The sequence below is a fragment of the Pleurodeles waltl genome, chromosome 8, assembly GCF_031143425.1.
Source record: "Pleurodeles waltl isolate 20211129_DDA chromosome 8, aPleWal1.hap1.20221129, whole genome shotgun sequence".
Classification (NCBI taxonomy): domain Eukaryota; kingdom Metazoa; phylum Chordata; class Amphibia; order Caudata; family Salamandridae; genus Pleurodeles; species Pleurodeles waltl.
Genome location: NC_090447.1, coordinates 1,453,038,651 through 1,453,063,247, shown reverse-complemented (window position 1 = coordinate 1,453,063,247; position 24,597 = coordinate 1,453,038,651). Strand labels below are relative to the sequence as shown.

At 44.6% G+C, this 24,597-nt stretch overlaps 1 protein-coding gene across 3 annotated transcripts in view; it reads left to right on the top strand.

The window, feature by feature from the left end:
- Nucleotides 1-24,597, top strand: part of GTPBP8 (GTP binding protein 8) — a 74,433-nt gene that overhangs the window by 39,126 nt on the left and 10,710 nt on the right. For all 3 annotated transcript variants that reach the window (XM_069202631.1, XM_069202633.1, XM_069202632.1), the window contains exons 3-5: nt 6,408-6,506; nt 7,891-8,021; nt 22,052-22,151. In XM_069202631.1, coding sequence (XP_069058732.1) covers nt 6,408-6,506; nt 7,891-8,021; nt 22,052-22,151 — 330 coding nt within the window. The remainder of the gene's footprint in view (nt 1-6,407; nt 6,507-7,890; nt 8,022-22,051; nt 22,152-24,597) is intronic.

Sequence of the window (24,597 nt, the reverse complement as noted above, 5' to 3'; positions counted from 1 at the left end):
ACCCACAGCGTTGCCAATATACCCACACATCAGCAGCACATTGCACTCATTCTAGGATAGATCTCCTTCTCCTGCCAGCATTAGACTGCTTTCACCTCACCCACATAGAGATCCTACCTTGGGGATCTCTGATCATGTCCTGATATAGTAGATTATTGGCTCCATGGGGGAGGGGATTCGCCCTATGTGGCAATTGAATGCATGGTACCTGCAACAGAAAGCATGTGTACATTACCTCCAGAAAGTAATCCAGGACTACTTCGGGGGCTAGTAAGGCCATCATCCGAGGGATGGCAAAGGGTTACATACAAGCTCAAGAACGGAAGTGCTGTATACACATCACTCAGCTGGAGGCTTGTGCCTTCCGACTCGAAGCTTCCCTGACACTACACCTGGCAGGCCTAGGAGCCCACCACCGATTGTTGTTAATACGTGAAGAAATCCGGGATTACTCGATGGAAGCCGCTAAACAGCTGTGGCGAGCATCGACAGCCCGGGCTTATGGATGGAGAGATAAGAATGGGAAACTACTTTACTGGTTGGTCTGCCACCATCAGCAATCTAGAATAGTCCCTGAAATAATGAACACAGGGAGATATAGTAACCAAAGTAGGGGAGGTGGTGGAAGTATTCGCTGATTACTATAGTGGGCTGTATGGGGAGGGATCGACTGTTGACCCGAATCACACACCCCAATTTTTGGTAGATGTGACTGTTCCTGTGCTACCTCAAGTAGAGGCAGATATCCTGGATGAGTCCATCTCAAGTGCAAAAGTCACGAAAGCAATCTCATCACTAGTCTCAACAAAAATGCCAGGCCCAGATGGCTTCCCATCTGAATATTATAAACTGTTTCAAGACAGTCCGAAGCCCAAATTAATGGCCTTGTATAATGAGGTAGATAGAATAGGTTCCTTCCCAGAGGAACTGGAAATGGCCACTATCGTGGTAATTGCCAAAACTCACCCTCCGTCAACACCCTGCACTGACTACAGGCCAGTTTATCTCATTAATGGTGATGTTAAGCTCTATGCTATCATTCTGGCGAACGTCTCAAGAGGGTTTTACTGCTGCAGATTTACCCGGATCAATGCAGATTTATGGCTAACCAGGGCACAAGACACTGTATCCGCTGTCTACACGTAACTCTAACCCAGCACCACTGTCTGTCCTCCGATTTGGTACTCCTTTTTGTTGACTTCGAGAAGGCATTCAATACGGTGGGCTGGAAATTTTTGAGATTGGTCCTTTATCGGATAGGTATGGGACCTCGTTTTTATAGGCTGCTCAGTGCCCTTTATGTGAACTCAGTAGCCCGCGTCCAGCTTAATGGCATTCTGTCCCATGCATTCTCGATTCGCAAGGGGACGCAACAGGGTTGCCCCCTCTCCTTTTTTTCCTGGGCATTGGTGCAACTGATTAGGGGGAACTCTCTTTATCAGGGCTGGCATTGGGGCCATGTCCAAGAAGATCGTATAGCATTATATGCTGATTTCGTGCTACTGTATATTGCAAACCCTGTTGACACCGGTACGCAGAGCCTTCACTTACTGCGTTGCTTTGCCGAGGTGTTGGGGGGCTTCGTATGAATCCCTCTAAATCAGTGTTGGTGCCATTGGCCCCATTCCGCTACTGTTATGCCTGGCAGGACTTGGTGCCCATCCGTAGGTTAAGTTTTAAATACTTGGGTGACTGTGTAGCACTACTTCCGGAGTTGACGTAGTCCCTCAATTTGGCGCCATTGCCATGTCTGGCCAACACAGATCTGATGAAATGGCAGTACCTACCCCTAAATGTGCTGGGACGGGTGGCACTATATAAAATGATTGTTACCACAGCTCTTACACATATTTCAAAACTTTCCACCCTCGATCCCACACTTCTGGCTTCGTGCCCTGGACATAAGCGTGTCTTTGTTTGTCTGGCGAGGGGCTAGGCACTGAATCGCAGTGGAACATTGTCAGAGGGGTACTTATGACGGTGGGATGGGAATGGCTAACCCATACCTGTATTATCTAGCTACTCAACTATTGGTCATCAACGATTGGTTTAACGGGGGATGGGCAGACCCGGCGAACCAGCTGGAACTTGCCTCGCTTAGCTTCCAGCGGATCCTAGGCCTGCTATACGGCTCCCCGCTTCCTAGGGTAATGTCCCCGGTGACCAAAGTGGTATTCCTTGCCTGGTGGGTGGCTTTACAACACACTCAATGGATAAATACTCTGACTTACCAGACACCTCTTTGGCAAGGCACTTGGTTGAAAGAGTCCACGGCCCTGCAAGGAATTAGCAAATGGGATTTACTAGGCATATCTCAGCTTGGGGACGTATGGGCAGGTACATCCATGAGGTCCTTTCAGGATCTACAGGCTACCTACCAACTTTCCTGCAATCAATTTTATAAATATTTGCAACTTCGTCACGCCCTTACTTCCACAATTATCCCATCAGGGCTCTATACCCGAATATAGTCTGCTGGAGGCCAAATTGCTTATGGGGGCCCTAGGGAAGGGCAGTGAGTCGCAAGTGTATAAAATGTTGATTAATGATGCACCAGGTAACTTGACCCACGTCAGAACTCTATAGGAACAATGGTTGGGGCCCCCTTGAGGAAGAGGACTGGCAGCTGTGGTGTACAGCTAGTTGGAACTCTCGGAGTCTACCATCCCTCGCGAAATGGAGACTTGGAGTGGACTGGTGCATGTAACAGGAGAGACCATTGTATGAAGCTCGAGGGTGTCCCCGTAAACACCCCAAGGTATGGGAAAATGGCTGGACCAGCTACCATAAACACTTGTGGGGTTCAAATGGTATCAGGGATCTCTGTAAATGCACCTGTGGTTTTGAATTTATTATGGATGCTAAGGTTAACATACAAGAGTGTGGACCCGTATGGGGGATTAGTGTGGGAGATTGTTGTGCTCTACCTTTTGTACACTTTGTTCAAAACTTCAAAAACAAATGTTATCAAAAAAATATTCTCTCTCCATTCATTGTGGGGGTATCTCCATATGTTAACTCCAGTTCACTTCACAAGGTCACCAGGGCACACAAAAGAGTATGCGTAGAAGTCCATCTATGAAATCAAGTAACTCAATAGAAGTCTAACACACGTCCTGTAAATCCTCCAAGAAAGCAGCCGGCACATGTTTCGTCATCCAGACTTTCTCAAGGCTCACAGCGTCTGTTAAAACTATTGACAAGTTTAATGTAATTGGTAAAGAAAACGGGCCATGATAAGCCTCTGTCAAGTCCACGCCGAATGTGGCAATGATGTCGTTGTTAGTACGTAAAAGTTCCAGAGTCCACTGCATCAACAACAAGGTGGTGAATGGAATGCTTGAATTGATCTCAGCCATTAGCAATCACCATGCCACCATAAGGCCACCTTATGCAAATCAGTACGGATCCTGCTTCTCACGAGAACAGTTGTCCTGAACTGCCAGATGAGGACCCATACAGAAGGGGCCACAAGCAACTCCATATTCCCCTTACCTGGCACTCGTCAGTAGAGTTTAGTTTGAGTCCTATGACACAGTGAGCATAGGACCCACATCTGAGAATATCCATTTTGCATCAACTGCAACAACAACAAGATGATGGATGGAATACTTAAATTAATCTCAGTCACTGGCAATTGCAAGGGCTGCATTCCAGTTCGTGCTCTGAGGAGAAATGCATTAAGACATTCAACAAGTTAAGATATATCTGAACGATCTGGGAGAGAGTCCTAAACTTCAAAGAGTCCTGTGAGGGAAAGAAAGAAGAAATAGAGTTTCTGCAACGAGAAATAGTAGCCTTTCATGAACAAAAGGTAACAGTGAAGGACAAGTTTGAGGACCTTGAGAACAGGTTAAGGAGCAGCAACATCAGGATAACAGGCATACTATGGGGAGCAGAAGCTAAGAATATTGAGGGCTATGTCCAAACACTATTTCAATCCAAATTGGACTCTGATGCTATAGAGCTTGATTGTACAAACAGAACGGTGCCCGCTTCACTAGAGCAACATAAACCTCGGGACAAATTCTTCTAAAGAGAAGGAAAGACCCTGAAAAATATAGCTCATATCTGCCCATCTCTCAATTGAATGACGACACAAACATCTATACACAGATAATATCTAACCAGCTCATTCCATATATCATCCGTCCAAACCAAGGTGGGTGGGAGATAAAAAAAGGTGATCCACCTGATCGACATTGCTAACATTTAAAGATAAATGGAAATACTGATCTTGATAGATGATGATACAGCATTCAGCAGACTTGAATAGACCTTGAAAGAAGCTATGGCTAACAGGTGCATACCCAAAAACCTCAAAAAATAGCATTAGCAGGATACATCAAGCTCACTGCCAAGATCAGAATTAGTAATCATGACACAGCTGCAGTATCGACTGAGAGAGGAATGAGACAGGGATGCTTCAAGTCCCCCATACTCTTAGCATTCTATCTCAAACCACTGACACAAAGATAATACCACAAATCTGTTATCCAGGAAGTGACACCAGGCAAAGATGAAGTTAAATAATTAATTTGGGAAGAAGACATTCTGGTGCCCCTTGCTCATACTCTGCCCACCACTACCACCACCATTTCATGGTAAAACTGCACACTTTCTGTGCAGCCTTCAGATTTAGGCTAAAAATGACCATATGTTACAGACAGTGGTCGATAAAGCACCAGTGTCTCTGATTTAGTCATGCCCAGACATGGGTCACGGGCTCACCAGGCCACTGGATTCAAGCTAGCCTGGCTGATGAAGGCTGATACCGGTCCCAGGATGCTTGTTTCCAGTCCACGGAGGAACTGGCTTGGCAGTTCAGGCTGGACTGTTCCCATGGGTAGCAGGGTCAAGACTGGTTTGCATATGGCTGGGTCCAAACTGGAATGGCATGGGAAGCAAAAGAAAGATGGATTTAGGCCTAGATCTCTGTACTGGGGGTGAATGTTTGACATTGTTCAGCATTCCGTCCCTCCCTTTTTCTTTCTGCATACACTAAGTTTGAAACACTGTAAGCGTAACAAGGGGCCTGACACTATTTCCCTCACCGTACACACCCATATTTTGTAATCCCCATTTCAACCTGAGCACTAACAGGGAAGCATTTTGTAACTGGCAACAAGCCAGGAGCAAAAAGATTGGAAATCTTTTCAGGAGGGGGGGCAGAAAAAAAATCAGTTAAACAAATTAAAATATATTTTTGGCCTAATAGAATCAGAAAAATACAGATACATTTAAAATAGACACTGAGTTATGCAAAATGAAATAAAGGAAGCATCAGCATGGCCACCCCCAGAGTTTAAAAAGCTATTAAAGGGATTATCTGTAAATCTAGTATCGAAGATATACAGATGAATAAGCAAAGGAGGGCTGGCATCTAAAAGCACCCACCAGCAGAGCTGGGAGGGGGGATTGTAGCTAAAACGTACCAAGGAACTGTGGAATAAGCCTTCAAGGTTATACATGTACAAGATAATAAACACTAAAACATAGTTTTGCTAGAGTGAATGTAGGCATTTGTGACCCATATCACACATTATGACACTGCCCCATCTAAAAACTTTCTTGAGAAGAGATCCTGAAAGTAACATTACAGATGTGTGAACTCCCTAACGTGGAGCTAGCATATTACTAAGCTGTATGCTGAATAATGAAAGGAAAGGATGACAAGGGCAGATGTCTTTAATAAATATCTTACGGATGACCCCTCGACAAACAATGTTATCTGTCACCAACCACCTTTGATTACTTGTGTGTCCAATTATGGTTCATCCTTGAGATGGAAAAGATTAAATGCACCTTACAAGGAGAAGAGAAGAGATCTGAAAAATCTGGAGACCCGTACTAGTCTGTGGTGGAGGACTACTGGGCTGTACCTTACCCAGGAGCATTAAGAGCTCTACAAATAGTACCTCGTTAACTGCTAATAATCTCTGAAAACTGCAGCCCAAGTAATGCAAGGTACTCCCAGTGACAAAAAAAGACTTATGATCGTCCTGTATGGTGGTGCGGGATGGAAAAGCGGGATGTTATTTTTTAAACTTAACAAAACTAATAAAAATATTTTGAAACCTAAAATGAAAATGGGATCCACCTCCTGGTAAAAGGACAGGAACAGAGTTTCATAAACGGTTGTCCAGAGGTCTTACTGCCCAGTTGATGGGGCCGCACAGTCTTCAGTACTTTGTGGCTAGGTAAGTGTTCAAAGGATTCGAGTTACTATCAGTTGCTGTATTAGCATGCTTATTCTTGTGAGTTATGATCCTAACACCTTTACGTTTCATAACCTCTCTAGAGCATGTGGTGATGATATAAATGGAAACATAATTTAATTTGCATTAGTTATTTTTGAGAGACTTTGCTGCCTGTCTCTAACTTTTGTCTCTCTCTTCCACATCAAGGTGTGCTTTATTGGCAGAAGCAATGTTGGAAAGTCCTCTCTGATTAAAGCCTTGTTTGCTCTTTGCCCGCCAGACCTGGTGAGAGTGTCAAAGAATCCAGTACGTTCTGTATATGTTTTTTTAACATAGATTATGCCCTTGGCAGATAGAGTGGTAGTTGTTTGTTCTATTTGCAGTTCTTTTGTGAAGCTGTCGGGTATTATGCAAAGTGAGAAATTAATATTGTTACATTTTCTTGCTGTATTTATAAGAGTTTCAAATAGAAGGCAAACCAGTAGAATGCAAACAAAAGGATGAATAAAAACACCATGGGTTAAATTTATTAACCAGTTCTACATTATCTGCCAGCCAATCACTGTCCAGACTACATGCCTCTTCTGCATTCTCCACTATTTCTGCGAATTTCTCCTTCTTCACACTCCCCCTTCTCCGCTCTAGCAGGCAAGGGTTCAGGCTAGCCTTTTCTCCTCCTAAGTCCACAGGGCCCTGGGTCTCAGTTTGCAGCTCTACAGGGGTGCATGATCTCATTAGACCAGACTTGGCTTGACTGATGCTAACACATTGCCATGTCTCGGCTTCCTGCCTCCTCCTTGGGCTGCCCGACCCTTACAGGATCTTTTCACAGTCAAAGATTTCATAACCACCATTCTTGCACTGACCCTAGTGTGGCCCCATTGCCTCTGCATCCTTTGATCCCTCTGTCTCCATTGGCTCTGTCACAAGTGCAGGTGCCCACTCTGAGACAACTACCCTTATGGTCCAGCAGCCACACCGACCATGGTAGTTCATGACCAATTCAGATGAGGAAACTATAGCTATGGCAGAAAGAGACATTATGACGTTCTCCCTCTGCATACACTCAATATTTAGGCTTTTTTATATTGTCCTGGTACAATATTGCCGCTTGCTAACAGCATGAGGAATAAGTGTAAATTGACATGACATTGACATCTTTATGGGTATATTTTATACATTTTCATGGCATATCCCCATGATGACATTCCTGTTTTCAGAGTGGTCTGGTATCTCCAGGAAGTGTAATTTAATTGAGCATTACCTGTTAAAGGCACACTTTCAGTAGCAAATATTAGTAATAGTTTAAATATATTGTTCTCAGAATTTATAAACACAGCTAGTGTCTTCCGTTAGTGATTACATATTTTTAAGCAGGAATTCTAGCCAAAATATGAACATGTTTTGGCTGGAATCATCCTACTTTTAAGCCTCCGCTGGGTTGTAAGTCTCCATAGGAAAAACACTCAATATATCAATAGCGCCACCGTGTTTTTTACGACCAGACTTCTTCTGATCGATGCTGAGGTGACAATCAAAGTACATATTTGGCTGCAGTGAGACGGGTCAGGTAAAAGCTTACCCTGCCATCAAGTTTCTCTGTCCCACATCCTGCCCTGAGCTGTGTTTATGTACCTATCTCCTCTCGATTGTTCATGATGCCTTGAAACCTTTTGTTTTTGGATTGCAGGGGCACACAAAGAAGCTGAACTTTTTCAAAGTGGGGAAAGCGTTTACTGTGGTTGATATGCCTGGTTATGGTTACAGAGCTCCCAAAGACTTTGTGGACATGGTCGAAGCTTATCTGGAAGGAAGACAAAAGTAAGTAATAAATCATTTTTGTTGCATTATTACTCTTGATATTTTATTTAGTAAATGGAAGCAACATACTGTGACAATTCTCAGTATTGAAAACAGATACACAGGACCCGCAATTCAATTTGATGTTACACTGCAAGAACTGCTATAATAGACAATTTTAACATCTAGTTCACAGAATAATGTATAAAACACAGTGAAGGTAAAAACACTCGAAATCCACAATACCTAAAATAATTAGCTATTGCCAGTATAACTAGCAAATGTATAACCACACTTTCCTGCAATTAAACACATTTTAAAGGATTTTTTTAAACATAGCAGAAACATAAAAACCGGATTTACCTTCAAACACTGTTAAGGACATTATTAATTCAAATGTTATCAAGAAAGAAAACCTACTCGAAAGGGGAAAAAAAAAAAGAATAAAGCACATTTAAGAGAACGAAAGTAGCTGTCCAGAGAGCCCATTTGTTCTCAGACTGTAGGCTAACCTCCCAGGCCTTCATTCATGAGGTGAAAGGGAATTATGGCAAAATGTAGTACAATGAATGGTCTATGCATTTATGTGTTTTCGGAGAGAAAAAAAAAAAAGAATTTACAGTTGTGGATTGAAGTGGAGCTATAATGTCAGCGTCTGGTGCATGCATCTTTCCCCAGACTCCTTACTTTATGAAAGTCCTTCCTGGCACTAGATTAGGCTGAAAATTCCCATCAATAGCTCTCCAACGCCTCTCAGACTGTAGGCTAACCTCCCAGGCCTTCATTCATGAGGTGAAAGGGAATTATGGCAAAATGTAGTACAATGAATGGTCTATGCATTTATGTGTTTTCGGAGAGAAAAAAAAAAAGAATTTACAGTTGTGGATTGAAGTGGAGCTATAATGTCAGCGTCTGGTGCATGCATCTTTCCCCAGACTCCTTACTTTATGAAAGTCCTTCCTGGCACTAGATTAGGCTGAAAACTCCCATCAATAGCTCTCCAACGCAACTAGATGGCACCATTCAGCTTCATCTGCAACTCCACCTACAGGGTGTGAGGACATTGTTGTATATTAGGTGCCAACTGGCTCACGGCATCCGCTCCTGTTCTCACCTCTCATTGCACAAGTGTGAAGCTCTCCGTGCTTCTCCATAGAAATGCCTCGGTATTTTGATAGTAGTGACCAGGTCAGATATCTCCTCCTAAGTTTTCGAGGTTTAAACCCTGTCTTAGGTACTGCAATGAAATCTCATCAGACCAACTGGCCTATCCTAATGTTGTGTTTGAGCTCAGAACACAAGACATGGCCAGCGACTCTTGCTCTTCGATGTACCCAAAAGCCATCAGGGAGCAGGAGACCAAGTTATTTTTGTCCTAGGCCCACAGGGATGCATTGAAGCTTTTACTCTCACTTCCAGGCAAGTCACCCAACAGGGAATGATCTCACAAAAAACTCAAGGTGTCCTAGGAAGGAGAAATCCTCTTCTCCAAGGACACAAAATCCCACTCGTTATAGTTCAGAGTTTCAATGCTATTCCCTGACACTGGGCTTTTCCTAGTCATCAGAAAAACTTCCAAAGTTAAAAATGATGACTCTGGAGTTCCTGGCTCCATCAGATAGGCCTGTGCAGGTTGAGGCCTTTCAGCTGGCAATGCAAGGTGTTAGAAATGGGGTCTTTGGTTGGCAGTCAGGTTACCCCAAGTCCAAGCAAGGACCCTCACTCTAACCAGGGCAAAGGAGAAACACACCTGGTTAACCCCCCACTCACCTTCTTGGTAGCTTGGCACACGTAGGCAGGCTTAACTCAGAAGCAATGTGTAAAGTATTTGGACCAAAACACACAGTAATACAGTGAAAACACCACAAAATGGACACCACACAAGTTCAGAAAAATAGGCAATATTTATCTAAATCAAACAAGAGAAAAATGACAAAAATCCAACATACACAAGTTAAAATATGAATTTTTAAAAGAATAAAAGTCTTACTCCATAGAAAACAATGGACACGATGATTTTGCACAAAGTACCTGGTTAGTGTAAAAAATAAAGCTGCACAGGCAAGCATGCGTCGGAAAAGGCATCAATACATAGATTCCTTCCTCACAAGGGAGGTCGTGCATCATTTTTTCTCCAGTCAGGTCACCGATGCTTCAGTTTCCAGACGGGGTGCCTTGGCTACGCGCAGAGTCGGGTTGACTTTAACACCCAGGGGCGATGCTTGGAAGATCCTGTTGCACGGTGTTAGATAACCGCGCTGCATGTGTTTGCGTCGTTATCAGCAGCCGCAAGCGGGTGTTGCATGTCGTTTCTCCAGCTGCGATGCATTGATCTCCCAGCTGCGATGCAGGGGGAGTATCGATTTTAGCCTCGAAGCCAACGGCAAGTCGTTTATCAGCCGCGTTGCAGATGGTGAGTCAAATTTCCATGCACAACGTTCTGTGCGTGGATTTTCAGCTCTTGTCTGCCAACTTCACTTTTCAAGTGCCCAGGGACTGGATAAGACACCACTTGGCAGGGCAGGAGTCTCAGCAGAGAGTCCAGATGCTAGCAGAAGAAGTCTTTGATGGCCCTAAGACTTCAAAACAGGAGGTAAGCTCAGTTCAAGCTTCTTCACAAGCAGGAATAAACCACAAAAGTCCAGTCTTTGTCCACTTTCACAGGCAGAAGTAAACTGACCCAGACAGGCAATCCACTAGGCAGTCAGAATCACAGAATGGTTTATGCAAAAAAATGCCTACTTTTAAAAGTGGCATTTTCAAACTAACAATCTAAAAAGCAACTTCACTAAAAGATGTATTTTTAAATTGTGAGTTCAGAGACCCCAAACTCCAGAATTCTACCTGCTCTCAAAGGGAATCTGCACTGTAATAATATTTAAATGCAGCCCCCATGTTAACCTATGAGAGAGAGGCCTTGCAACAGTGAAGACTGAATTTAGCAGTGGTTCACTGCTAGGACATGTAACGCACATCAGTACATTTAAAATACACTGAACCCTGGTACCTAGGGTCTACCTTAGGGTTGCCTTACATGTATAAAAAGGGGAGGCTTAGGTCTGTCAAGTCGAAATGGCAGTTTAAAACTGCACACACACACTGCAGTGGCCGGTCTAAGCCATGTTTACAGGGCAACATATGAGGGTGGAACAACCAGTGCTGCATGCCCACTAGTAGCAGTTGATTTACAGGCCCTGGGCACCTCTAGTGCACTTTAATAGGGACTTACTAGTAAATCAGATAGGCCAATCATAGATAAGCCAATTTACACATACATTTTAATCAGGAGCACTTGCACTTTAGCACTGGTTAGCAGTGGTAAAGTGCCCAGAGTATCAAAAACAGAGTCCAGCACACATCAACAACCTGGGAAGCAGAGGCAAAAAGTTAGGAGAGACCACGCCAAGGGTGCAAAGTCTAACACAAGGCTTGTATAGGACTGCACCTGTACCCTCTGGATCAGTCTTCATGGGTTAATCCATACTGTGAGCTTGGTGGTTTTTGCAGGTCTGTCTCAAATGTGTCTCCACGGCCCGAGCACCAAAGAAGAAGAAGCCTGCCAAGGCTCCAAAACCTATCTTGTCATCTCCTCCTTCGACATCACCTTCAAAATCAGCTGAAATTATCAAGTGGCAAAAGAGGAAGTGAAGGTTTGTTTTGATGATGAGACCTTGGTGGAGGTTGTTCCAACAGCTCCCAGATCCGCACATGTGGAAGAATTGTTTGGCTTGGACTTTGATGCACTTGCAATGCCAAATGAAGATTACACATGCACAGCAAATGATAACCTCCTTCTTCCCTCTAATACTGATGCTGTCATAGGCTTGTTTTACAGTATGCAATTGACTGGATATGTCACCATAAGGAGATATCCATTGCCGCCTTTAGAAGAAGTCTCTTTATTCACCATTGTGGTATAAAAGCCAGCAGAAGCTTTTGAGTTGACCGTGCTATCTGGGGAAGCAGAGTCTAACATTTTGACATAAACATTGCAAGCATCTTCAGTTTCGTAACTCTTGCTTCAGTTTAATGAGGCTATCTTGGAACCTATCCTCACTGCATGAGAAAAAAGAAAAGAACCTTTCTTGGGCCATGCAGTCCACAGACCTATTAACAGACATCATAGAACGGTCACAGTTGATACACAATTTGTCATCTCACCTTTCACCGGAAAGTCTAGTTGCCCAAGTTTACTCCTCAGCACTGTGCCCAAATTCCTTTCTCATGGCTCATCAAGATAGAAAATCGAAGAAACTAGAGTCTGTGGGCTACATAGTCTTCGCCTCTGACAGTCTTGCCCTTCGAATGGTGAACACCACCATGTTTACTGGGCCATTATGTTTAAGCCCTGTGAAAACTGTCAAACACTTAGTCTTGAGTATAGTTTACCACTTTGTCATCTTCTGATCTTGTCAGCGATGGCTTGGATGCTTCCAATTAGATCCTGAACTGCGGTCTGGACTCTGCAGACACTGTGGCGGGATCCAGGGGCATGGGTGTCATGCTGCGTCCTCTTGCTTGAATGCATATTATTCGCTTTATGGGATATGCCTCTTAATGGTGAGAGTGGTGTTCAGAGAGAAAGCCAACTCCTCCCTGGAGCACTTCAAGAACAGTAGAGCTAAAGCTTGTGTGTTCGATGGACTTGATCACGCGAATGGAGGGAGCACTTCCAAGGGTAAATGTTCTGTAAGGATCTGTAGTGCTGTTAAAAGTACCTCAGATACCTATATAAAACATACTTCTTTAATAATAAGTAGGAACCAAGGTAAGATTAAAAACAAGAATAACGCTGAAAGGGACAGTATTATGACGTCCCCAGTTAGTGAAAAATTATGTTCAACATGTTTCACCCATCCCAGCACCCACTGGGTCTTATGGCTTTCTTCAGGACCAACAGTGTTTTCTTATATACACAGCCAGTAAAAGTACCAATGTACACTGAGGTGTGAACATTAGCTATATTTAATAATAACCCTACCATTAGTGTTAGGAAACAAGCACACATTCATGCCATTCACACACTCCTATGATCCAAAGAGCACTTCAAGAATAGTACAGCTGTGGCTAGCTTACTGGGCCTAGAATCCTCAGCAAGGTAGTTCCCACCAGCAGTATAAGAAGTTCCAAGGCTATTCCAGGGTTCAACAGTTCCAGCAGAGGCAACCATCCCATCGCCCCAAGAAATGTACCATCTTTTTATTTTAGGCGTGGATTTAGCGGTATCCAATCATAAGCAAAGGCCGCAGATCAATTTCTCATGTCTGCCAGCTCTTCTCAATTCAAACCTTCCTGGCTCTCCCCCAGATACGCCACGTCTTCTGGCATAAGGGAAGAGTCTACCACTTTTCCACCAATTGGGAGACGATCACAAAGTATTGCTGAGTCACTCAGCTAAACCGCAAAAACTGGGTCCTATTCTTCCTGGCCCTCAACCCGACCAGCCTGTCCTACCCCAAGATGTTCTCTCCAACACACTTATGGATTGTAGAGGCAGATATACTTGTCCTACTGAGCAAAGAGGATATAGAGGTGGTGAATCTGGAAACACAAGATTTTAATACAAAGTTTGATGTTCTGGCACCCATCCTCTTCCTTCACCTCTTTAACCTGTTCATTTGACAGGACAATTCAAGATGCTGTCCCTGAACCAGGTTCTGTTGGCACTCACAGTGAGGGATTGTTGGATGTACCCTGACATCCTAGATGTGTGCTTCAATGTTCCAGCTCTCTCTACCCAAAGGCATTAATCAAGATTCAGTAGTTCATGGCCCTGCAGTTTTGACTACCAACCACATCATATATCCTTGCGCAAAAGCTGGCAGTTATGGTTGCTTATGGACTATGTATTTCCATAGTTGGACAACTGGCTGGTGGAAATAGTCCCTGGCACTGTTCAAAAAGCACCTTCAGTACATGATGATGAGTACTATGAGTTGTGCATTCCGTTAGAAACAGAAGTTTCAACTCTGATGAGGAGGCCAACCTTCATTGAAAGGGTTATGGACGCAAATCATGAGAGCTTTTACTCCTCATCAGAGATTTAGTATTATTCAGGAGGCAATTCCAGTGTTTCTGACTCTGACAAGGATCCCGGTTCTGCACATCTTAAATCTGCTGTGCCTATGCATCCTGTTAAGACCTCATTCGGTGGTGCCTGAGAAAACTGAATGCTTCTCCAGGCTGTTAGTGTATTATCGTTTCAGCCCTCCAAAGATGCAAACTACTGTAGTCTTGGTCACGTCCTCCTCCTCCTACTGTGCTAGGGTTCCCATCTGGGCAACATGACGACCCAGGGTCTTTGTTTCACGTCTGGAGCAGCATCTGCATATATAGATGCATTAGCTACAATCAGTTCATCTTGCCATGAAGTTATTTCTCTTTCATCTTTACATTGTTTCAGACAAACCAACAGCGTCCAGTATATCCATCATCGGGGTGGGTTGGGGGTCGAGGACACTGTGTTTGGAGGCAATTTGCCTGTGGCAGTAGAGGCTCACCTTGCAGGTTCCCTCAACTTGAGATAGGATGCTCTCAGTTGTCTTTCTGTGGAAACTCATGGGTAGGAAAGTGGGAATTACACCACAAAGTGGCAGAAGTGATCTCCAGATTGGGCTGTACCTCTGTGGACCTGTTCGTGAGGGAAAAGGACATGTCCTCAGTTTTGTGCCATACACTTCGTCCTTATTCATTACCTGGATGGTGTCTTTAGGTTCACCCAATCTCGTGGCTTGCTGTGCACATTTTCTCCAATTATGTTTCATAGGACTTACAGATGGTGCAGAAGGATCGAACACAGCTAATCCTGATTGCCCCAGATTGGGTAAAATGGATCTGGTATTCTTCTCCTGCACTGGGTAGACCTGTTCTCACAGAAAGATGGCGAAATCCCCCACCCGATTCCCCAAATGCTACAGTTCCATAAATGAAGATTCAGTTGTGTTCCCTGAATTTCTTTTGCTAGAATCCTCATGCTTTCCTGCTTAAGTTGTGAACATTGTCTTGGTTACCAGGAATCCAGCTCTGAAATTAATTTATGCAGCTTGCGGGAACAAATTTGTTCAATGATGGGTCAAAAGCCCGACACCTTTCTCAGGCCTCCCTTTCCAGCATCTTGCACTTTCATCTGTCCTTTGCCCAACAGAATCTGGCAACTGCCACTGTTAAAGGTCTTTTTTCAGCCCCGTACACCTTCATGCGTCTTCCTTACCTGCCGTCTTTGCTTGGATCACAACTACTGGAGCTTTTTCTAAATGATTTACATTGTTTCATTCCCCCTGTTCATTGTTCCGCACTAGAATTTGAATCTTGTGTTGACTTTCTTTATATCATCCCGTTCAATCCAATGCACATATGTCCTGCATAAATTCTTACTGTGAAGTTTGTACTGTTCATGGCTATAACCCCAGCCTGTGGGGTCAGAGAACCTCAAGCCCTCTTTCTAGTTTTCTATCCACATACGTTGGTTACTTATACCTACCCACCCTTCCTAAATAAGGGGGTGTCTGCCTTTAACGAGGGCCTGTTACCCTTTCTCCCTTTGTTCCTCTTCAGCATCCACCAAGAGAAGGAGCAGTTGCATAGACTAGATCCCCAGGTGTGCTGTGTGTTATTACAGATGGCACTCAACAGGACAGAATAGATGATCAGCTCTTTGTAGGTTTCGCTGCAGCTAAAAATAAATAAAAAAGGGCAGGGTGTTGATCAAGCATATCATATCTTGCGGAGTCATCCTTTGTGTCAAGATATCCTACGCCTTAGAACAGAAAGACTCTCTGGAGGGCATTTATGGCGAATACCCTATGGACTATGAGTGCTTCCACAGCTCTCAACAGAGGTGTTCCGGTGCTGGTATCCGCGGAGGGCCACGTAGTCTTCCTTGCGAATCATTACTGCATCACAGTCCAAGCACACAGTGACAGGTACTTTGCCTGATCTGTGTTGCATGACTTGCATGGTTACTCCTTTCTGCTCAGACCCACCTCTCAGGAAGTTCTTGCCTTTGGATTCATTCATAAGCTGAGGAATCTGTGGGAAAATGTATCCATCAGAATAAAAAGTTTTTTATTTTCAGTAAGAATATTTCTGGTGGCTACATATTCATCAAGGACAGAGCACACTCAGTCCGTTTGCCTACCTGTTTAAGTAAGAGGCCTTACTATGCTTTGCTTAGGCTGAGTGCAGGACAAATACTTTTTTTTTTTTTTTTTTCTTTTTTCTGCAGATAACATTGATGCACAATGGTTGCCATGAATCTAAAACTGTTAATACCCCATTTACACAATCTGCCACTCCAGAAGTCCTTAGATTTGTAGCTCTGTTTGACTGTAAATACAGGTTGCCATTGCATCCTGTCGGTGTGATTGCCACTTGAAAAATTTGACCCCAGCTGTAGAAGGCTTGAAAGAAAATTGAGGTCACATTACTGTGCACATGATAAAGAAATATATAAACTTGCTATGACCAAGTATGAAAGTCTACTTATGTAAGAAAAAATGGCCTACTATATGCAGCAGATTGAATCAGCTGAAAATTCAGGTAAGAAATTATTCCAGGTGACCGCTAAACTTTTGCAACTCGCTTGCCACTGGTTCTGTGACGAGGTCGACCAAACCTGTTAGAATTTTGCCACTAATCAAAATCTAGCCTTTAAGGATGATACCTATAAAAATTATTGCCACTGATGACAAAATAAATACTCAGGATGACCTTGAACAAATAACTTTTCTTGAATTCTCCCCAGTCACACCTGACCAAATGATCAGACTGATTCACTCTGCCAAATCAGGGTCTCCATCAGAACCGTGTCCACCTTTGGTGGTTAAACTGATTCCAGGGCCAATAGCTACAAACTTAAACAGCATCTTTAACTCATTGTTTGTAGCTGGGCATTTCCCATCACTTTGGAAAAAGGCCTCAATTCTTCTTGTTTTGAAACAACCGAGCCTAAACCCTGAAGATCCTACTAGCTATCATCCCATTTCCCGCCTACCACTTCCTGCAAAAATGGCTGGGAAAGTGATAAATCAACCACTGGTGCAATGCGTCCAGGATAACCATCTTCTGGACCCAACGCAGTTTGGGTTCAGACTTGGACACAGCACCGAGACTGCTCTGATCAAGGCAGCCGAGTAAATAAGGGAGGCAGTGGATAAGGGAGGAACTGCGGCCCTTATTCTCCTCGATTTGCCATTGGCCTGTGGTACAGTTGAGCATACTATTTTGAGCGACTATATTGAGGCGTTGGGGATTTAAAAGAAGGCACTAGCCCTTCTGAGCTCATTCTTGGAAGGAAGAGAGCAGACTGTCCCCCCTGGACTCACACACCTCAAACCTTTTTCTCTGCCATGCAGGGTCCTGCAAGGGTCCTCGCTTAGCCCTTAATTTTTCAACCTTTACGTAACCGAGCTAGCATCGCTGATTCAATCCTTTGGATTCTCCCTTACCTCCCATGTTAATGACATGCAAATTGTTTTATTAGCATTCAACAATACAAACATCTTCGGTGTTAAGTTCCATGACTTCATGCGTGCAATTAGAGTATGGATGAGTAGTCATTGCCTAAATGCCTAAAACTAAACTCCGGTAAGTTCGAGGTGATTGTTTTTGGGAATAATCCCCAGTTTCGGGCCCCATCCTGTTGGCCACTGGAGATGGGACCACACCCAATTCCAGTTAAAAAGGAATGGATCTTAGGAGTTGTGGTTCATGATAGGCTGCATTTTGGTAATCAAACCGATTCGGTGGTCTCTTCCACATTTAACACCTCAAGGATGATTAAGAAAATTCTCCCATTCATCCCCTAAGATGCTAAGAAAACCGTAATTACAACTCATTTGACAGTTTTGTCAAAAATAGATTATTGCAGTGGGTTGTACCTAAATTTGCAAGAACAATATCTGTATAAATTGCACACACTGCAAAATATGGCAGCCAGATTGCTCCTAGGCATTCCCAAATTTTAATCCGTTAGTCAGGCCTTCAGAAGGCTTCACTGGCTGACAGTCAGAAATCGCATAAAATTCAAGGCGCTCTGCTTAGCCTACAAGGATTTGCATGATATCGGCCCTGAATTTAAGAGACAAGCATTCAAATGGTATGAACCCAGCAGAAATCTACGATCGACGGGGGCAAAGAAAGTAGTAGTACAGAGATTAAAGAGGATGAAATCGGGAAGAAGTTTTGTTACCGGAGCCACCAAAACTTCCATCACCTATCAGGGCTGCTCCCTCCCAGATTGCCTTTAGAAAGGAGCTGAAAAAGTGGTTTTTTAATAAACAATTTAAATTGGGGCTCGTTAGACCTGACACTTATAGGCAGTGGTTCCCCCAAATGTGTTCATTTCTTTCTAGTGGGTTTTGTCAGACCCTAGGAGCACTTTCCCTGTCAGTGCGGAGTGAAAGTGCCCACACCATCCATACTGGTTAGAAGCTGGCACCATCACCTGTGTGCGCGTTGGAGTGGCCGGGACAGGTATGGATGGGGTTCGGCCTCTCCAACCCAGGTGTCGATGTCTATGACCAGATGGGGTGCTTCCTATGTAAATGACCACATGGCCAAAGTGAAAACAGCGTGTGTATTTATGCACGAGCATTCATGATAGGAACGGAGCGCCGAGGGCTCAGGCTGACCGAGGTGCACAAGCACCATTGTGGTGGCTGTAACCGAAGTGTCACCTGCCTTGGAAGGTTGGTGCTTGAGCTGGGGCACAAGGGCCCAGGAAGTGCTGAATACCCACTTTTGTCCACTCTGCCACTGAGAGCTGATCTACCCATACAGTGATATGGGGCATCTAGGCTTATTAGGTCCGGTTGCGATAAGGGATTGCAGGGGAGAAGCCTCCTACTGTTTGGTACCATTGGACAGGAAATACTACTTCAGGAAAGTGGACATGTCCGGCGTTGGGACTGGTTCTGGTGCCCCATAAATTAGGCTTCCTTCTAGGGGTCACAGGAAGAGAGTACATCTTCATGTTCTCCAGATGACCACTATAAAACTCGGGTATCCAGAACGACAGAACCCTGCCATTTGGAGCCTGGGGAGATGGTTCGGGGAGAGGTTGTGACACTTGGCATCCTCAAGCCTGGCACCCATAAAAATAAAGATCTGCATTCTAGGGCAGATATGGAGGAACTTTAGGGGCAATATCTGTTGTTCAAAGGAATATCCTTCGAACTACCCCCAGTTGAAAGGTTTTACTTAGTATTAGTAGGAGTACTCAAAGTCTGCAACTTAGAGTACCACTGATGGAAACGTGGGACCAGTGCTGCTGGACTGCGTTGCTTCCACTATCAGAAGAATCAGGGTGCCTAGGAGGATAACTGCCCAAGGAAGGGGATCCTCGCACCATTTCTGATTTAAGGCAGGCCTGAGGCTGATTACCTGCTGCTATTTGGCATCCTGAAGTGGCTCTACAAGGGCAGGATGGCTGTCCCCTGTTCTCTGTGGAGGTCTCGGGGACATCAAAGACCTCCTGAGAGGGACCTATAGTATGATCGGTAATATCTTTAGAGTGGTGCCCTCTGTTTGCGTGTACATCGTGCCGGACTCCACCTGGCAGGAGCAGTGTGTGTGTGTGTGGACGGGGAACTAAGTCTGGAGACAGGGTGCACCAGGTGCGGGGTAGCAACGTACTGCTCGCATTACTGGTGTGTGGCCCTTCGTCGTAGGGACCACTGCACCCCGAGACGGCTTGTGAAGTGAACTAATCATTGTTGCAGGACCCTCCTGGTGCCCTGTTGAGGTCGAATGGGAGCATTTCCCTCGTGTGACCCTCGGCTGCATATTCATTGTGTGCTGTGCCCATTCATAGGTAGGAACCTGCGGAGGTGTGGGTACAAACCCAGGAGTGCTTTACGGGGATTGGTTTTGCCCAGCGGAACGTGCATCTAGTGTGTTCATCTGAGTCCAGTCCTGCATAGGTCATAGCATACAGGGCAGAGTACCTCAACCCATAGGGGTACGGAAACCAAGTCCTGAGTCGAACTGATGCAGTTAAAGTCATCACGCCCATACTAGTGCCTCCTGTTGAGGGGAGTACGATGCTAGGATTTGGTTGAAGAGATCTGGTGCCGTCTGGGAAACCCAGTCATTGGAGGCACAGCACTGAGCACTTTCTACGAGGGATCAAACCTGTCTGGGTCCACTGGAAGTTCATGGGCACCAGACAGGGTGCCTCCAATCCAGAGACACAGACCTGGTGACTTGTGTAAAACCTGAAGTGTTGAGGGCAGGTCAAGTCAACATTCCCCGACTGCGCCTCTCTATTCCGGAGGTGCTGAATTAGTTACTTTTTGGTAACATTGGATTGTCAGGCAGGGCTGGGCGCCTCCGAGTCTAATGGTTGGCTCTGGTGACCATCCCCCTGTGTTTTGCAGACCCGAGTGAACCTCCCATTGGAAGCGTGAAGGTCTCCTCATTAATTGTTTACTGGCTGTTGTCTATCCTGTCCCCCATCTTGATTCCAACACCTGGGTAGTTGTGACATAGCCGTGAGCGGCTGGGTGCCCAGGGGAAAGTTACTATAATATCTAGGGTTGCGATGGGGGCGAGGTTAACTGGAGGCAGGTTGGCAGCTGGCGGGCGGGTTGGGGCACAGAGGGTATGAAACATATGGGCATCCACTTGCCAGTTAGGGCATCGCATTAGGGTGCTGGATGTGAGTGTGTGTGCGCGCGTACCAGCGACAACTGATACCCAGGCCCCATGTCTAGGTGTGGGGTGAATGTGAGGGAGTGAATAATAAGTGAGTGATGGGGCAGCACCTTGGTGCTGCTGAGTACTCGGGCTCTGCCAGAGAGTTTGTAAGGTTGACATTACATTTTTACTAGTGTGGCTGAGATTGTGGGTCTAGGTAGGAGTGTGGCTTACTGTGAAGTACATTGTACTGCTACTGCCTGCCCCGGGAGCCCCCTTCAATGCATGTGTTTCACTGATCGTGGGTACGATGATGGTGAGCCTAATGCTGACAGCTGGTGGGCACCTTATGGGGCTGCAGGGAGGGAATGAGTGGTTTCCTCAAATGTATATACGGTGATCAGTGGTTAACGCGGTCGGGCTTATTATTTTGTGTTGCGGGGGTCATTGAGATTCACGCCCAAGTTTCCCTGAATATTATTGTCTGTTGTGTACTCACTGACATTTATGCTGAGATCACGTTATAATCAAACTGCATTAATCGTGTGTGTGTTGAATACAGTTTTTCTATAGACAACCCATGTGAAGTCTTTTTGGGGTCGTTCAGCCGGAGTGCTGTGGGAACGTGTTGTGTTGTTGCTTTGCACATTGCCTTCGAGATAACCTGACTGCTCAGAGCCAAGCAACCCAAGGGTGAGTGCAGGTTATCTAGCTGGTGTACTTTACCACCCTGGACAGGAGTGGCACGTTCCGCCTGATAGCTGATATGCTTTGAGAAACCCATTGGTTGAGTAACAATTCCTATGTACACAATAGTGATGTAGCCTTTTGCAATAAATGGGGTGTAACTGTACAAAACTAGGAGGGCTTGCTCAATAGCCTTCTAAATGTACATCACATAGGAGACAGTCATCTGCATCAAACCATCTCCTACTTACAGCAGTATGCTACTTTGTTAGGTCTGCTGCCCACTATGGTACGATGCTGATGCCCTTAGTCTGCTTGTGTGGAACATGTAGAGAATTCTGTGGAGTGTTTAATCTGACATCCTGGTTGGGAAGCAACTCTGTGTGTCCCTAAAACGTACAGAAGCCCCAAATCGTAAAAATACATCATTACCTAGCGGGTAGAAATAGAGTCAAAGGATATTAAAGATATGTTAGAACCATTTGCTTTTCTTCCCTTTCTTTATTATGGTAGATGATGGAGAAAACTGTTTAATCCCTGAAGATTTTAGTTCTAAATAAATAATGGAAACTCCCTTGGATGTAATGACTCCTTGACCTGCATGCGTGGATTTCAAATCACACTAGTTGCCAAATTATATATGTATGGTGTATGTATGAAAATCCATGCTACCATGAGCATGCATCAAAGTGTGTACTAATAATGCAAAACCCTCTATGTTCTTGCAGTCTAAAACGAACATTCCTGCTGGTGGACGGTTCTGTGAGAGAGCAGAAAGCAGATTTAATTGCCTTGGAAATGCTGGAGGAATTTGGAATCCCTTATGTTGTATGTACCATAGCAGTTATTTTTCTTGAGCCTTTTTTAAAATGTTGGTGAATGGAAGAGAACTTGGCATAAAATGATACCTCTTCTGAAAATGGTATTCCCATTAAATCAAAAATGTTTGCAATCACACAATTGACCCATTGTGTAAAGAGGGAACGATGCTGAATGCACTAGTTGAAACTTTGCTGCATTACTGGCAGAGAAATACTGCCTGCTCAGCGCAAGATTTGTGCTTTCTCTACAGACACATATGCCCCCATTTTGGACCCTTATCCCTGGTGGACGCAGGAAGCCCCACAGTCCTAGTATGCTGGCATTGAGCCTGTAACTCCACCTTTGGCCAGGGCAACCTGACTTTCTTTGGACCTATCCTGAATTCAAACAGTTTGCTCCCCACTCTAACAACTGTGATCCTTGTGTGTTTTTCTGTTGCAGTGGTTAGTATAATTGATGTCAAATGAAAAGTGGGACTCTCCTGCAGAGTGTGGTCATGTAGAGCAGGAGTGTATCTAACATTCTTGTTTGCTATTGGGCTGTCCTGGGCTTTTTTTTAAGCCTCTGTGGTGAGTTAGAACCTTCCTTGCTTGAGCACAGTACCTCAATATGAAGGCCAGCTGTATCATCCTGTCCTTCTGCATTGTATGTGGACTCGGACCAGGAGTATCTCTGAGCCAGTAAGCCACTCATTCAAGAATAAATGTCTACATTATGAGTAGTCTGAAAATCTATACTATCCCAAAAGTTCAGTTCTCTTTTTCTGCTGAGATGAATGCTCCACTGGATGGAGAATATGAAATCCTTCATACTGCCCTCTTGGACCATTCTTTTGTCCTGTCTTACCACCACTATTTCATACGCAGGTAGTGTGTGTTGGGCATCCATGCAGCAAAGACTGTCTTCTTTCCTTAAAAGAAAGGTCTCAGTCTCATGCAGATTTATCATCTGGAGAGCATTCGGGTTGCATGAAGCTGTAATTCTTCAGCTGCTTAGTTCACACCTAGATAAAATTGAATTTAAGTTAGGGGCTTGAGGCTATATTCGATTTCAGGGAAATTATGAAAGATGGTATGGTTGAGTTTTGGGTTGCGCTGGGAAGGAAAGTCAAATCCACTGGCCAAAAGGTTGCAGCGAGAGGGTAAGGAAAATAGTTCTGGCAGTTGCTTGGTTGGTGAAAGGTGCCCGGAAATTGACAAATATTCAGCGGATTCTGATTACATGATCCCTTTCTCCTAAAGATCACACAATTTAAACTGTATTCCCTGCAAGATCACAGTTCTTTTTCCCCAGTCTGGGTTTGAGCATGCCCATTGAACTATTGCACCTAGTCATGGGCCTTCACGCAGGTGCTTAATTACGTAGGCCGTAACACTGCCATAAGGCTGTCAAAAGAGAAAGAAGAATTGGTTTTCCAATTATTTGGTGGTCACTTGTTGCCAGACTCCACAGTTACTGTGCAGCCCTCAAAGTAGATCCTAAATCAAATGTAAATGTATCATTATAGCTCCTCGCAGTGTACTCAACCTTTCCAAGTTATAAACTGAATATGATGAAAGAACATAAATAGTGTCTGTTGTCCCTTAGACCTCAGGCTCGGATACCAATGTTAGCTGACTGAAGCCAAGTAATTACAGAATAACCCTCCCCGAACCCTCTGGGAGGGAGGGCGGTGAGTGAAAACCCACTAGATACAAGGGAGTTTTATTTTTTTAAAAGAGGGGTGGGGACAGGGTCTTTGTGCCCCCCGGGGGGAGCAGATGGGTACTTACCCCTGAGAGGGTGAAGCAGAAAGTCTACTAGATGGCAGAGATTTTTTTGTATTTTATTTTAAATAGAGAGGTAGGGGCTGCCCACTACCATGGCCATGGTTATGCCCACGCCCCAACTGAAGGGGGCAACAGTGCCCCCCCTCCCTCCACACCCCCAGACTAAAGCATCTCATCCCTATGACAAGAAAGAGGATCTTTGATTCTTTTGGGTGTTGATTTCACACATTGGCCAGACAAGCTTGGCTAACTCCCAATATTGTCCCACTTGCAGTGGTGAACGGCTGAACTTTATGGGCTAGGTTGGCTGCAAACTGTTAAAAACCAACCATACCCATACAGTTCTGAAAACTAGACTTCGAGGAAGTCCAGGGTGGTGTGCTTCACATGCACCCCATGCCATTTTCCACCCACAGTGCTCTGCAAACTTCAAATGATGACTAAAAACTCACATTTCTGTGAGGAAAACTTCTGGGATCTATGAAAAGCCACAAACTTCCTACCACACAGCATTGCCCCAAGTCTCCCTATAAAAATGGTGCCACACTTGTGTGGGTGGGCCCTGAGACTTAGGCACAAAAGGCCCTAAAGTGCTACATGGAGAGTTCAGCAATAAGGGCAGCTGTGGGATTTTGGGCCATGCTCAGCTTTCACCCATTTAAACTTACCAACCACATACATTT